Source organism: Filicampus tigris, chromosome 6 (assembly GCF_054856515.1).
Source record: "Filicampus tigris isolate MCC_2025a chromosome 6, RoL_Ftig_1.0, whole genome shotgun sequence".
Classification (NCBI taxonomy): domain Eukaryota; kingdom Metazoa; phylum Chordata; class Actinopteri; order Syngnathiformes; family Syngnathidae; genus Filicampus; species Filicampus tigris.
The window spans coordinates 19,352,751-19,364,617 of record NC_141222.1 but is presented as its reverse complement, the minus strand read 5'-3'; the positions used below and the strand labels follow the sequence as shown (position 1 = coordinate 19,364,617).

Genomic DNA, 11,867 nt, shown 5'->3' with positions numbered 1-11,867 from the left:
CCCCTTTTTGAGGTTTCGCAGAACATACTTCACTACTGAAACACTACTCTGCGTAAAATTTAAAACATGCCCGAAGAGGCCAGCCACCTAGCTGCTAATGCATATATTAGCCCTCGACTCCGCTTTTGTTGTTCCGCTACACATAATTCACTTTACCACTGAAACATTACTTGGCAAGTTGGCAAAAAATACAAAATATGCCTGTCTCGGCTAGCCAGGGACTTCCCTTTTGACTTTACACTGCACACATTCGTTTTACCACTGAAATGCTACTCTTGACTTTTTTTTCACTTTAGTGTCATCTACTGGATCAGGTGTGACACTGCATATTTTATGCACCCCAATCATCACTTTTAACCCTAATTGCCTAACTGTTGTTTTTTTTAATTCCCAGCAGGCTTTTTAAAGATTGAGCATGCTGGTAAGACGTTGCGTTAGATTTCTCAGCTTGCGTCACCTGTTTGCGCCAAACAGCCAGGGGCACAAAGACCCAGGATTAGCTCCAGTTGCCAACACACACGGACAGACTATGCAAAGGTAACGTCAAGGTAACTGAGAGAGTCTGACCACACCCCTTTTTACTCCTGTGCTGATGATCTGTCTGACCACACCCCTTTTTACTTCTGTGCTGATGATCTGCAGAGTAAGTTCTAGTTTACAATACAGCATTTGAATAGAGGCTTCTGCAACCACCGTTAAGGTAAGAACTACAGTTTTTGTGTGTCCATTTTCACATGTGTGTCCTCTGTGAAAATTTAATTTCCTTTTTTCGAAGCATCCTCTTAGCTTGGTCCACTACTGTGAACGCTTAAACTCTAAAACCATATGACATTATACTCTTTGGGCAGCATTTTGTAAGACTTTTTTTTTCCTCATTAAAAGAAAATGATTTGCATTTTTCCTTTATGTAAAATGAAGATTTCTTTCTCGGAAAATTGGGACTTTTGATTTTTGGGGGAGGATTTAAATTAATAAAATTGCACATTTTTTCTTAATACGTAAAATCATATGAAAATGTTGTAAATGTATACAATTTGTTCTGATATCCTGAAGCTTTCTCATCACAAATTCTTCATGGAACTGCATCTTTCTTTGTGAAGTAATGACTTCACTCACATGAAATTGCATATTTTTTTCCCTTGATATTATACACTTTTACTTTCTTTTGCAACTTTTTTGTGATTTGTGTGACTCACTTCCAGTAAATTGGAAGCCCAGCAAAATAGCGAAGGTCTAATGCCAACTTAAGTGATGTAGTGTTGTGTAAATTAAAAAATTATAGATTTTCTTTTTTTCTCTGCTAATTTCGGAGATGTGAGTACAGTGCCTGACAGCGACTATATTCTCATACAATTTCAACTTTGTCGTCACTTATTTTAGGAAAATTACTAATATTAGAATATTTTTTTAATTTCCAATTCAGAAACTTTAAACCCTTTTTTTCTTAAATATTCTCATTTGTTTCAACCCTATGTGAGAAAGTGAATGCTAAACTTTCTTTTTCTCCCCTTCATCCCATCAGCTTCCATCCACTCCAAGATGAACTCAAGCGTCGCATTCAGCCCACCCCTGTGGTACCAGTACCAAATGTGCGCCGTGGCCCCTTACGGCTTCGTCTTTTACTACGGCGTCAAGGTGTTCAACCTGGTGGTGGGCGCCCCCTGCAACGGCCTGGTCATTTGGCAGATCGCCGCCAAGAAGAGTGACTCGTGCACCTCGGACGTGTTCATCCTCAACCTGGCCATCCTGGATGCGTATTTCTGCCTCATGATGCCCACCGAGCTGCTCAACTCCCTGCTGCTGGACGACGCGCGCATCTGGTACCTGCAGAGGTTCTCGTATGGCGTCAAGGACGCGGGGGTGCTCTTTTTGGTGAGTCCGACGTCGCAATACGGGATTTGAAGTTTTTTTTAGATACTTCAAAGAGCAAGCACAATTCTACATTCTATTTAATGACATTATTACTGTAGGTTTTAGTGGTGGCAGGGTATAAGAAAAAAGATATTCTTTGCTAAACTGTACCCTCAGTTTACTTAACTGTACTAACGTTTTTGTCAACTTTTGTCATCAACGATAGTAAACAGGAGGGGTGCGGACAGAAGATTTTTAAACTTTAAACCCATCAATCACGGGTGGATAACCTCTCATAGTTTTTGGTGTCCCCCTCAAGTGGATGTCTGGGGCCCCCGTCCTGTTAATCCCACCCTTTGAATTCCCCTGCTCCAATAAAAGACTATTTGATACGTATCTCGATTTTGATGCGATTCAAGAATGGTACATTTTCAAATATAATCATTTCTTCCAGTTCGGTTCAATCAAAATTGATATTCTGATTCAAATCAATTTGGTTCTCCTACTTCCAAACTTTTTCATTTGAGCGCCGCTTACAAAAAAATGGAAGGATGCAAGGGCCGCTTTGAAATTCTTTGTAATTTATTTTAAAACACTGAAATCAATCAAATAATGTTTTTTTTATATTTTGTAATTTTGAAAAACTGCTACATAAACAGCTTTATGTTGCGATAAGGCAAATAATTGAAGACTTTCAAAATTTGGGGGTTTAACCCACTATACCTGATCCACCCATGCACTGAACGGCGACCAAATCCCCTTTCGACATTCAGAACCAAAACAATAGCAAACAGTAGTAAGATGACTCTTTTTAAATCAGCCACTTGAGGATCATTTATGTCCATAAATCAGACCTTGACACAGAGCATAAAGTGGAAGAAACAGTTTTTGCTTTTGAATTATCTTCAGTCACCACAGTATTTTGAAGAGAGATTGTGTTAATTTAGTCGTACGTGGTTTATTTGTATCTTTCCATATCTAGAATAATAGAACAGCTCTACAGTATATAAACCAATTTATTCGTAGTAGTGAAACCTATTTTTTCAACACCCTCCCTTCTCACTACCCAGCGGCATCCTTTTTTTTTTTTCTTTTTTTTTTTTTTTAATTTAACCAGCCTAATTGAGCCTTGTTAAACGTCATTTTTACGCTATGCCGCAGGCTGTTGTAAAATAGATGATGGGCCGCAAATGGCCCCTGAACCATAGTTTGGACACCACTGCCCTAAAATCTACATATTATTGATTTGATTCCTCTCTTGTAGGTGTGCGTCTGTGTGGATCGTCACATGGCGGTGGTGCACCCCATGCTGTTCGCCAGCATCCGGGACAACAAAATCCGCACGGGCATCTCGGTAGGGGCGTGGGCCGTGATCACGGTGTACGCCCTGGCTAAGTGCATCCTAGGCTCCATGAGCGTCAATGGCGTATTCAGCGGCGTGGTGCTCTTTGCCTTGGCAGTCATGGTACTGTGCAACATTTCCGTCATCTGGGTGCTGCGGCGCTCCGTGGCCGGGAAGGAGGTCATGCACCCTGCCAAGAAGAAGGCCCTCAAAATGGTACTCATCGTCCTGGCCATCATCGTGGTCAACTACCTGCCGCCCGTGCTCATGCCATTCGCGCCTTACTACTCCCTTGTGGAGTTCCGCTGCCAGATTCGTATCAGCGTGTACTCCATCATGGACCTAAGCTGTAGCGTGGAGCCGCTCCTCTACGTCACCAAGATGGAGTGCGTGGGAGGTCGGGGCTGCGGGTGCTGCGTCGCAAGTACGCCGCACCGCGTTGACGTCTGACATTGCTTTCTACTTATTCTACACTTCTTAAATAAGTCAACCCCAAAATGTTATTTACGGTAATATGTTGTATGCGCTCCCCCACTAGTCTAAACACGGCATTATTACAATTGTGTTTGTGGAATGACTTAAGCAAAAATCACCCGTTTTTATCCATCTCGGGGGCGGCCATTTTGTCACTTTCTGTCGATGAAAATGACATCACAGTTGCTCAGGTAACAACCAATCACAACTCACCTGTTTTCGGAAGCTGAACCGTGATTGGTTGTTTTCAGTCGACAGCGAGTGACAAAATGGCCGCCCCCTTAGATGTATGACGCACTAAATTAATAATTTTCATGTAACAACACCGACTAGGGCCATTTGTGGCCGTAGTTTGGCTACAATGCGAAGTTTGATTGAATAAACTGAAATCACCAACAAAGTTGTGAAAATGTCTTTTAATGACAACCTCAATATAACAGTTCTACTTACTGTGTGTGAATGTGGCGCTTTGGGCACCATATGGTGTAGATAAAGCACTATATAGTAAGTGCACCCCATTTACTTTAAGGCCATTTTGGCGTACATCTCCTCCAAACTCTCCAAGGATGCTCCGGGTCCGTCCTCTGAGGTGACGTAACCGGGATACGAGAGTACGCATTGCTGATGCACCGACCGCAAGCTGAAATTTCCTTCCCGGGCAGACGGCAGCTGCAGCAGCGGGATCAACTTGGCGTGGGCATAATCTATCTCGAAGCCCTCGAAGATGAGCCCAACGCCCCATGCCCCCAACCCCTTCTCCAGGAGATGAGACACCTTGCGGGCGGCCAGCACCAGCCCCTCGTAGTCGCTCTCGCCCAGCCCGAATATGTCGGAGGACAGAGGACGACGCGGCACAAGCACGGTGAAGCCGGGCGAGTTGGGGAACGGCGTGAGGAAAGACACGTGGCCTTCGTCCTCCCACACTCGCCACTGCGGTTCCTCGCCCCGGACAATGCGCGAGAATAGACCGGGGTGAGATTGGTCGTCGCCCAGGAATGTTAGATTGGGTGGTGCGTCCGGGTTGGGGAGTTTGGAGCGGACCCTGGCCAGGATTTGGTTCAGGCGGGCATCGCTCCACCGAGGCGCCGTCTTGGAGGTGCAGTACCCTGGATCGTGGGAGTGCTGCTCCTCATCTCCTGCCTGGTGAGGGCACCACTCTGCATCTAGACCGTGCAGCGGGAGGACACGTATCTGGAAGATTAAAGTAACATACCGTGACATTCATTACTACACCTTTTTCCATTATTACATCTGCCAGGGAGGATGTGGTTCAAGAGTCCTAAATAAATTCCTGGGATTGAATGGCTGGACTGTGAAAAGACAAATATGTCTTTGGGATTGAATGAGTTAACCAGCTACAAATTTTGAAATATTATTTCAAAATGTTTATGATGGTGACAGTTGAGTTTGCATGACTTATAATGAGGAAGTGTAACTCCACCAACTTGGAGGACGCTTGACGAATGTCCAGAAATTATTCACAACATTAAAAAATGGTTTCCAGTTAAATACAATGGTTAATGAGGCGCTCACCTGAGCGGGCCTGTCTACATGGGGTCTGGTGACCAGGGCGCACCGGTGCACCTGGAGCTTTTCGCACAGCAGCTTTGCCACCGCCCTGGCCCCCAGCATCCAGGACAAATACTCTGCCTCCTCCAGGTGAAAGATGCTGCCCGCCATCGTTCCGGGCACACGGCGCTCCAGGATCACAGAGCCGGGCGTCCATGGCCGAGGGTGAAGGTAGGCCACTAGGCGCTCCGACTCCCAAACAACATGGCGGGGGGGACTGGTGGACATTCTGTGGAATCATGAGTGAGGACAGGGCGTTTAGCCATTTTTGGGGGGCAACTAAGATAAAAAGATATGTTCCACAATTGACTTTAATCTACATGGTAATGTTCTAAATGCATTGACATCCCTCCCCCCCAAAAAAATGAAAATTACGTCCTTAGAGTAAAGCCGGCATTTTATTTTTTTAAATAGTATTTTTCAAGTGTTAGAACTTTTAATTTTTCTGATGAAGTTTTAATTTGACGCCCTAATTTTGAAAAAGGATGAAAAGTCAACACACCTCTGTTCAAATGCCATGCTTTTATGATAATGACATTAGATCAAAACAAATCATTTCACTTCAGAATTTCAAAACTAATTTTAATTGAAAAATATATATACTTTTTGCATTTCTTTAGAAGCTAAGTAAAAACAAGCATTACTGGGGTAAATTCACATTTCACCAATCAGATTCAACTCATATTTAATGGAAGACAGCAGACATCTGTCACACATACACAGTACCATGCATGCAGCGCAATGCGAACAGGGAAAACATCTCCTGGCTAATATAGAGGACGTATATGATTTAATACATGTATTTTGTTATTAACAATGAATAGATGGAGGCGCCGGTGCGTCATGAGTCAGGTACAGTGGTCGCGTGATATGCGACCAGGAGCAAGTAGTTAGCCGGCTGTCCAAGTCGCCAAACTAACTACTGACTCAGAGCCCCTCTGGTGGTAGGGTATGATTTAAAAAAAAATGTTTCTATTGTTTACTAATCTGTTCCAACAGTTTAGTAGTAATCTGTACCCAGTTTTGTTCGTCGAAAAGAATCAAAGAATACACACAGAAAAGAAAAGGTAGCATGACAGCATGTTGAATTGTTGTCAGCTGGCACCAGGGGCTGCGTACCAAACATAGTTGACTAACCAAACCTACCTTGTAATGAAAAACTTCGCAAACTGCATGCAGGAAGAAAAAAAAGATAAAAGACTCAAACCGACCTGTTTTGCGTAACTTCGGGTTCGTGGCGGAGCGTCTCGTAAAAGACACAAAGAGCACAATCACGCGACAGCAGAGCCACTTTAGTCACAAATGAGAAGTGAAACTAGCACATTTAATCTGAAAAGTGACCCAAAAAAAAAAAAAAGATCTACTCCGCTCAGAACCTCACGCCCCTACACTGGGGTTAAGTAGGGCTAGTATCGTAACTCCCTGAGGCAGACAGAGAAGAGAGGAACGTGACGTACAAGAATGCGGCGTTCTCATACCCTCGGAAATTAAAATATCTTTTTGCTAAGGGGGGGTGGGCGCAATAAAAACACACCCTGAACTGCCATTTCAACTTGAGTTATCAAACAAAACCTTTTAACTCCCAACGTCAGCTTTCAAGACACCCGTACTACGCATAAATTCCAGGTAAAACGTACCGTTATCTTTTATGTATACAGTATACGATTTCGAGTGTCCTCAAATCCACCATGTCGGTAAACCAAATTTGTTCCCGGTGTGTTTTGATGATTGATTGATTAATACGACATAAATGATGGGTTAAAAAATATGATAAATATTAAGCAGCGCACCTGTATTTTTGAAAAAAATGAAAAAGTCCAATGATCTTGCGAACTGTTGTGAATGTGTGCTCTTTTTTATTTTTTTATTAACCATTTTTATAATTGGCAGAGTATTCAATTTTACAATTCAATAACATTGTCAGTAAAACCTTTGTCAATATAAAAATGACCAATGCTATGAATGTGTGGCCATACAAAACGCTTTACTGTCTGTGACGTTTTCAATGCGTGTAACGTCACTACAGTTCACACTTTAATCCAGTAGTTTGCAGATTTTGCAGTATCCATTTGATTTATCTTACACATGGCTAATTTTGAGCCATTATCCATAATTGTTAGTCCTAAATTTGTGGCGTAAGAACAAATGAGCTCCCAAAAAAATAATGGCATTACAATCAATTCATTTAATTAAAAAAGGGATAGTCTTCCGGTCACTTTAGTCAAATAAAACCATTTATGTTTTATATGCTGTAAAACTGAAGCTGTTCCTTTGCCACATTTTAATAGTTTGGTGCATAAATAGACACGTGACTGTTGTGCAGTGTCATATTTTTCTATAAATTGAGTAGAAATTGTGTGATGAGCCAAAAGGTCAAAGAAGGGAAGTTTAAGAAGGACCTGCAATTTTTAATACATCATCACAGCATATACCGTAATGGCAGTCTTAAAATGTCGTGCAGATCGGGTTGTAATGCTTTTTGAATGATTTAGAAATTGATCATGTATTCAAATAAAAACAATGAAGCTAGTAATATTATTCTTAGATTATTTTAAAAAGATAATATAGAAATTATTGAACATTTTTATTTTTAAAAGTTGTACCATTCATTAAAATCCCAATACTATTTAAAATATGGTAGTAGTAATGATAATAATACTAATAAGAATAATTACTCTCATGGGATCAACACAAAATGATACTAAATTGTATTTATTGCAGTAAGTCATCCCGTGCAGTAGGTGTCTCTACTGAACTCGTACATAGCCGAATCCGCATCCGCTTCCGGTTCTGACGTGACGTCCTCCATGGTGTCATTGGAGCTTCTCTGAGGTTGTTGAACAATATCAGATAAATAAACGATCATGTCTGGCTACACTCCGGATGAGAAGCTCCGAGTGGAGCAGCTCACCAAACTCCGAAGGCAGTGGCTGAAGGACCAGGAACTCAGCCCGAGGGAGCCCGTCGTACAGGCGAAACCACCCGGCGCCGTCGCAAAGTTCTGGGCAGGTTTTCTGGAGCCCAAAAGCCTGTGGAGGCTTTACGTGAGTGATGCTGCTACTAACTAGCAGCGATGATAACACACACTGAGCGTTCACAGTCAGATATTTGTGCATTTTTGTTACAAATAGGAATACAGAGGGGATATGTTAACTAGTGGAACAGAATGTTAACAATCGCCAGATTTGAGTTTGCTATAAACAGTACAATTTATTTTTATTGACATGTACTTAAGATGTTTCTCTTTACAGACATACAAAGCCTACAAAGGGAGTGTTTTCACATTAACACGCTTGTTGATTCCTGCTTGGGTTGCCCACTACTACGTGAAATACCATGTTGCTGTAAGTTAGCTACTTTTCAACATCACACATAACATACAGTACAGTACATTTTTCTATCTGTACTGAACCCATAGGAGGAGAGGGGATTTGAGTAGTAAAGTGGTACCTCGAGGTTTAAGTTGGGAGTTGTAGGGGATGGACGCTAATTTCCATCCATTATCGATACCGCTTATCCTCACAAGGGTCGTGGGGCGTGCTGGAGCCTATCCCAACTGTCTTTGGGCAGTAGGCGGGGGACACCCTGAATTGGTTGCCAGCCAATCGCAGGGCACACAAAGACAAACGTCTGCACTCACAATCACACCTAGGGGCAATTTAGACAGTCCAATCAACTTACCATGCATGTTTTTGGAATGTGGGAGGAAACCGGAGTACCCGGAGAAAACCCACACAAGCAACAAGCACGGGGAGAACATGCAAACTCCACACAGGGAGGCCGGAGCCAGGATCGAACCCACGACCTCTGAACTGTGAGGCGGATGTGCTAACCAGTCGACCACCTTGCCGCGGACGCGAATTTCATTCTACAATAATTCCTTAAAAGGATATCAAAATTATTGCGTCAAGCAGCTCTTTTTTTGCATTCCCAGTTGAGGTTTTACTCTAAAACTAAACATGAATCTAAGAGAATTATGTTTTTTAACAAACCCACAAAACTCACAAAAGCCCGCTAGCTTATTGTTGTCACGCAATGCGAAAAGCAATAGATGTGCTAACGAAACTAGCGTCAGTGACTACATTTACATGCAGCCAATGAACCTTTTAAAACCCCAATATTGGCAGTGTTCTGTTTTTTTTAGAGCCGTAAATAAAATTGTATTGTACTGTACTGTATTGTATGTATTGTAATGTTAATGGCCATTGAAGAATGAAATTGTGATGCGCTGACTGTTTAATTCTTTACATTATATTTATGATATTTCTGCATGTTTTTATGAAGTAAGATGCTATTTTCTTTTGTAAGTCATTGCACCACTGTAGTGAATAACCTCTTCTAACTACTTTTTGTGTTATCGTCCCTCACAGAAAAGACCATATGGCATTGTGGAATTGAAACCTAGGCTTTTCCCAGTAAGTATCACCAATTCATTTCCACACTCTACATTTACCTTGAACAAATAGTTTTTATTCTGTTTCACCTTCACTGGTAGATTGTTGGCAGAGCTCGGCATTCCGTCTATGTGATGGAATGGTCCGTCTATCTGCCCATGACGGACGCTCAATTTGTAGGCGATAAACGTGAAACTTAAAAAAAATCGGTCGGACTAAGCAGAGTTGGAAGCCCATTTAGCAAGCGAGAAGATTTTCCCTATTACGAAACTGAGATGGCCGGACTAAATGTGTCTCCTTTAAATGCGGCGAGGCTTCCGAGGCCTTGAAAAGTACATAAAGGTCCTAAAGGTGTCTCCTTTAAATGCGGCGAAACTTCCGAGGTCCTTAAAGGTGCTAAAAGGAGAAGCATTTAGTCCGTCCGCGCCAAGGTTTCTGTAACAATAGTTTGTTATATTGAGTTGTTGTTGCTTGGGGGACAGATTTGAGTGAGCGAACAGGCGAGAGGAAGTGACGTTTTCCCTATGTTACGAAACTGAGACGGCCGGACGGTCGCACGAGTGGTAGTTTGTCTAAGTTGATAAGTCAGAAATGCTAACCGAAGCCCGTTTAAAATCATAGGTGGACCGGCCTATAGGTGATTACTATTTTTTCCGGCCGGACAAAAAGGTGGATATATGAACAGCGGAAGGGTACCCCAGCTGTAGGTGATAGGTGATAAAAAGACCGCAAATTTTGGGAAAAATGCCCAGATTTGGTTGTTGGTCAAATTGACCTGTTTATGAATCCAGAGGAAAATAATTCAGGATTGAATTCCTTCTTCTGGCTTTGTTTTTTTTTCCCTTCAAAAATAGCATTTCCATTGTGTTATGTTGTGTTAAAAGGTAGCTAAACCTTTTTTTTTTTTTTTTTTGCAAGAATACGCGTATGTGCCAGTGCTACACAAAACATGATATTCTGCTTAATGGAGCATTAGTGGAATAAGTATTAAACAATATTTCATCAGTCTTCTGAAATCACCCTCTGCTGCCGACTGAAATGAAAATCACAATTACACTGTTGCTTCGGCTATATGCGGAATGTTGTGATCAAACCTGGAAAACAGGTTAGAAGACTCCCATGTGTATGCTGTGATAGCTAGCATAACCACAGATTGATGCCATGATGAGTTTGTACAACATGATAGCAAGTTTGAGTTTTGTTTATGCCAAAGTCTCAATTGTGAAATATAGGTCACTGACTCATTCTGTTATGCTAGGTCACAAATGAGTACATTTAATGATGCTGTCCTATGTAAGGCACCTCTTGATGGAGTTAAATATGTGTGTATTCCTTTGTTTTGTGTTTAGGGTGACACTATTCTGGAGACAGGCCAAGTTGTTCCTGAACTCCCTGAGAGCCACGGCCATCATTGACCAATTGAATTACAAAACTGTCTGTTTGTAAAAACTGTGAATATGCCAATTAAAATATTATAAGTCACAATGTCTGTGAGTCTCTTTGTAAATGTTATGTAACATAGTCAGGCATTTGTGTTGCATTTTGATGTTATTTGCAATTCAGCTCCATCCATCCATTTTCTGTACAGCTTGTCCTTATTAGGCAAGGCAAATGTATTTATAAAGCACATTTCATATACAAGGCAAACTCAATGTGCTTCACACATCCAAAAGCACAAACACCTAAAAGCATTTACAAACAGAACAGCTGAAAACATTCAAAAGCAAATCAAAGAGAATAAAAGTAGCTTATTAGAATTACGCAAAGAATTTACATTGACAGCATTTAAAGACTGACTCCAGGTGTTTCCTAACAGCAGACTTTTTTTATTTTTACAGAAAACATGTTAATTCATTCATAATCTCATTAGGGTCTTGGGTGATCTGGAGCCTATGCCAGCTAATTTTGGGCAAGAGGCGGGCTACACTCTGGGCTTGTCACCAATCGCAGGGCCCATAAAAACTAACAATTTAGCATTCATGCTTGCATTCACACCTATGGACAATTTAGAGTTCAATGAACCTAATGGAATGTGAGAGGTAGCTGGAGAACATGGGAACATTTTACGAACACAGGGAGAATCAAAGGTAGAATCTCACCACAGTGAGGCAGACATGCTAACCACTAAAATGGTGCTGTCAATTACAACATTTGATATTTCTCATACGGGTGTAACAAGAAAGGACAGTACTATGCAGTACTGAACCAGATCATTGATTGTTCATCAAAGATCAACA

General features: G+C 41.7%; 3 protein-coding genes across 5 annotated transcripts; 2 read left to right on the top strand and 1 right to left on the bottom strand.

Moving 5' to 3' along the window:
* The first annotated feature begins 518 nt into the window (after positions 1 to 518).
* LOC147146106 (P2Y purinoceptor 1) lies at positions 519 to 3,781 on the top strand. 2 transcript variants are annotated; one of them, XM_086034111.1, is made up of 4 exons: positions 519 to 537; positions 643 to 700; positions 1,523 to 1,872; positions 3,116 to 3,781. In XM_086034111.1, exons 3-4 carry the CDS (start codon positions 1,540 to 1,542, stop codon positions 3,641 to 3,643), a joined length of 861 nt encoding a protein of 286 aa, XP_085890237.1. In that variant the 5' UTR covers positions 519 to 537; positions 643 to 700; positions 1,523 to 1,539; the 3' UTR covers positions 3,644 to 3,781. The 2 variants fall into 2 exon arrangements, with proteins under 2 accessions (XP_085890237.1, XP_085890236.1); XM_086034110.1 differs by lacking the exon at positions 519 to 537 and having other exon boundaries at positions 669 to 1,872.
* Positions 3,782 to 4,068: 287 nt separating this feature from the next.
* Positions 4,069 to 6,706, bottom strand: LOC147146105 (uncharacterized). 2 transcript variants are annotated; one of them, XM_086034361.1, is made up of 3 exons: positions 6,383 to 6,706; positions 5,201 to 5,465; positions 4,069 to 4,858 (listed from the first exon to the last, which is right to left on the bottom strand). In XM_086034361.1, exons 1-3 carry the CDS (start codon positions 6,409 to 6,411, stop codon positions 4,187 to 4,189), a joined length of 966 nt encoding a protein of 321 aa, XP_085890487.1. In that variant the 5' UTR covers positions 6,412 to 6,706; the 3' UTR covers positions 4,069 to 4,186. The 2 variants fall into 2 exon arrangements, with proteins under 2 accessions (XP_085890487.1, XP_085890489.1); XM_086034363.1 differs by having other exon boundaries at positions 6,448 to 6,702.
* Positions 6,686 to 11,115, top strand: ndufb6 (NADH:ubiquinone oxidoreductase subunit B). Its single transcript, XM_086034364.1, has 5 exons — positions 6,686 to 6,862; positions 7,958 to 8,280; positions 8,488 to 8,580; positions 9,607 to 9,651; positions 10,980 to 11,115. The coding sequence occupies exons 2-5, from the start codon at positions 8,101 to 8,103 to the stop codon at positions 11,043 to 11,045; spliced, it is 384 nt and encodes a 127-aa protein (XP_085890490.1). The 5' UTR covers positions 6,686 to 6,862; positions 7,958 to 8,100; the 3' UTR covers positions 11,046 to 11,115.
* The last annotated feature ends 752 nt before the right edge of the window (positions 11,116 to 11,867 follow it).

Coding starts and splice junctions, on each gene's coding strand:
- ndufb6 (XM_086034364.1), top strand. CDS start 8,101: ATGTCTGGCTACACTCCGGATGAGAAGCTCCGAGTGGAGCAGCTCACC. Junction 8,281..8,487: donor AAAGCCTGTGGAGGCTTTAC/GTGAGTGATGCT, acceptor TTCTCTTTACAG/ACATACAAAGCCTACAAAGG. Junction 9,652..10,979: donor TGAAACCTAGGCTTTTCCCA/GTAAGTATCACC, acceptor TTTTGTGTTTAG/GGTGACACTATTCTGGAGAC.
- LOC147146106 (XM_086034110.1), top strand. CDS start 1,486: ATGCTAAACTTTCTTTTTCTCCCCTTCATCCCATCAGCTTCCATCCAC. Junction 1,873..3,115: donor ACGCGGGGGTGCTCTTTTTG/GTGAGTCCGACG, acceptor CCTCTCTTGTAG/GTGTGCGTCTGTGTGGATCG.
- LOC147146105 (XM_086034361.1), bottom strand. CDS start 6,411: ATGCAGTTTGCGAAGTTTTTCATTACAAG. Junction 5,466..6,382: donor GCGAAGTTTTTCATTACAAG/GTAGGTTTGGTT, acceptor ATGATTCCACAG/AATGTCCACCAGTCCCCCCC. Junction 4,859..5,200: donor ATGTAGACAGGCCCGCTCAG/GTGAGCGCCTCA, acceptor TTAATCTTCCAG/ATACGTGTCCTCCCGCTGCA.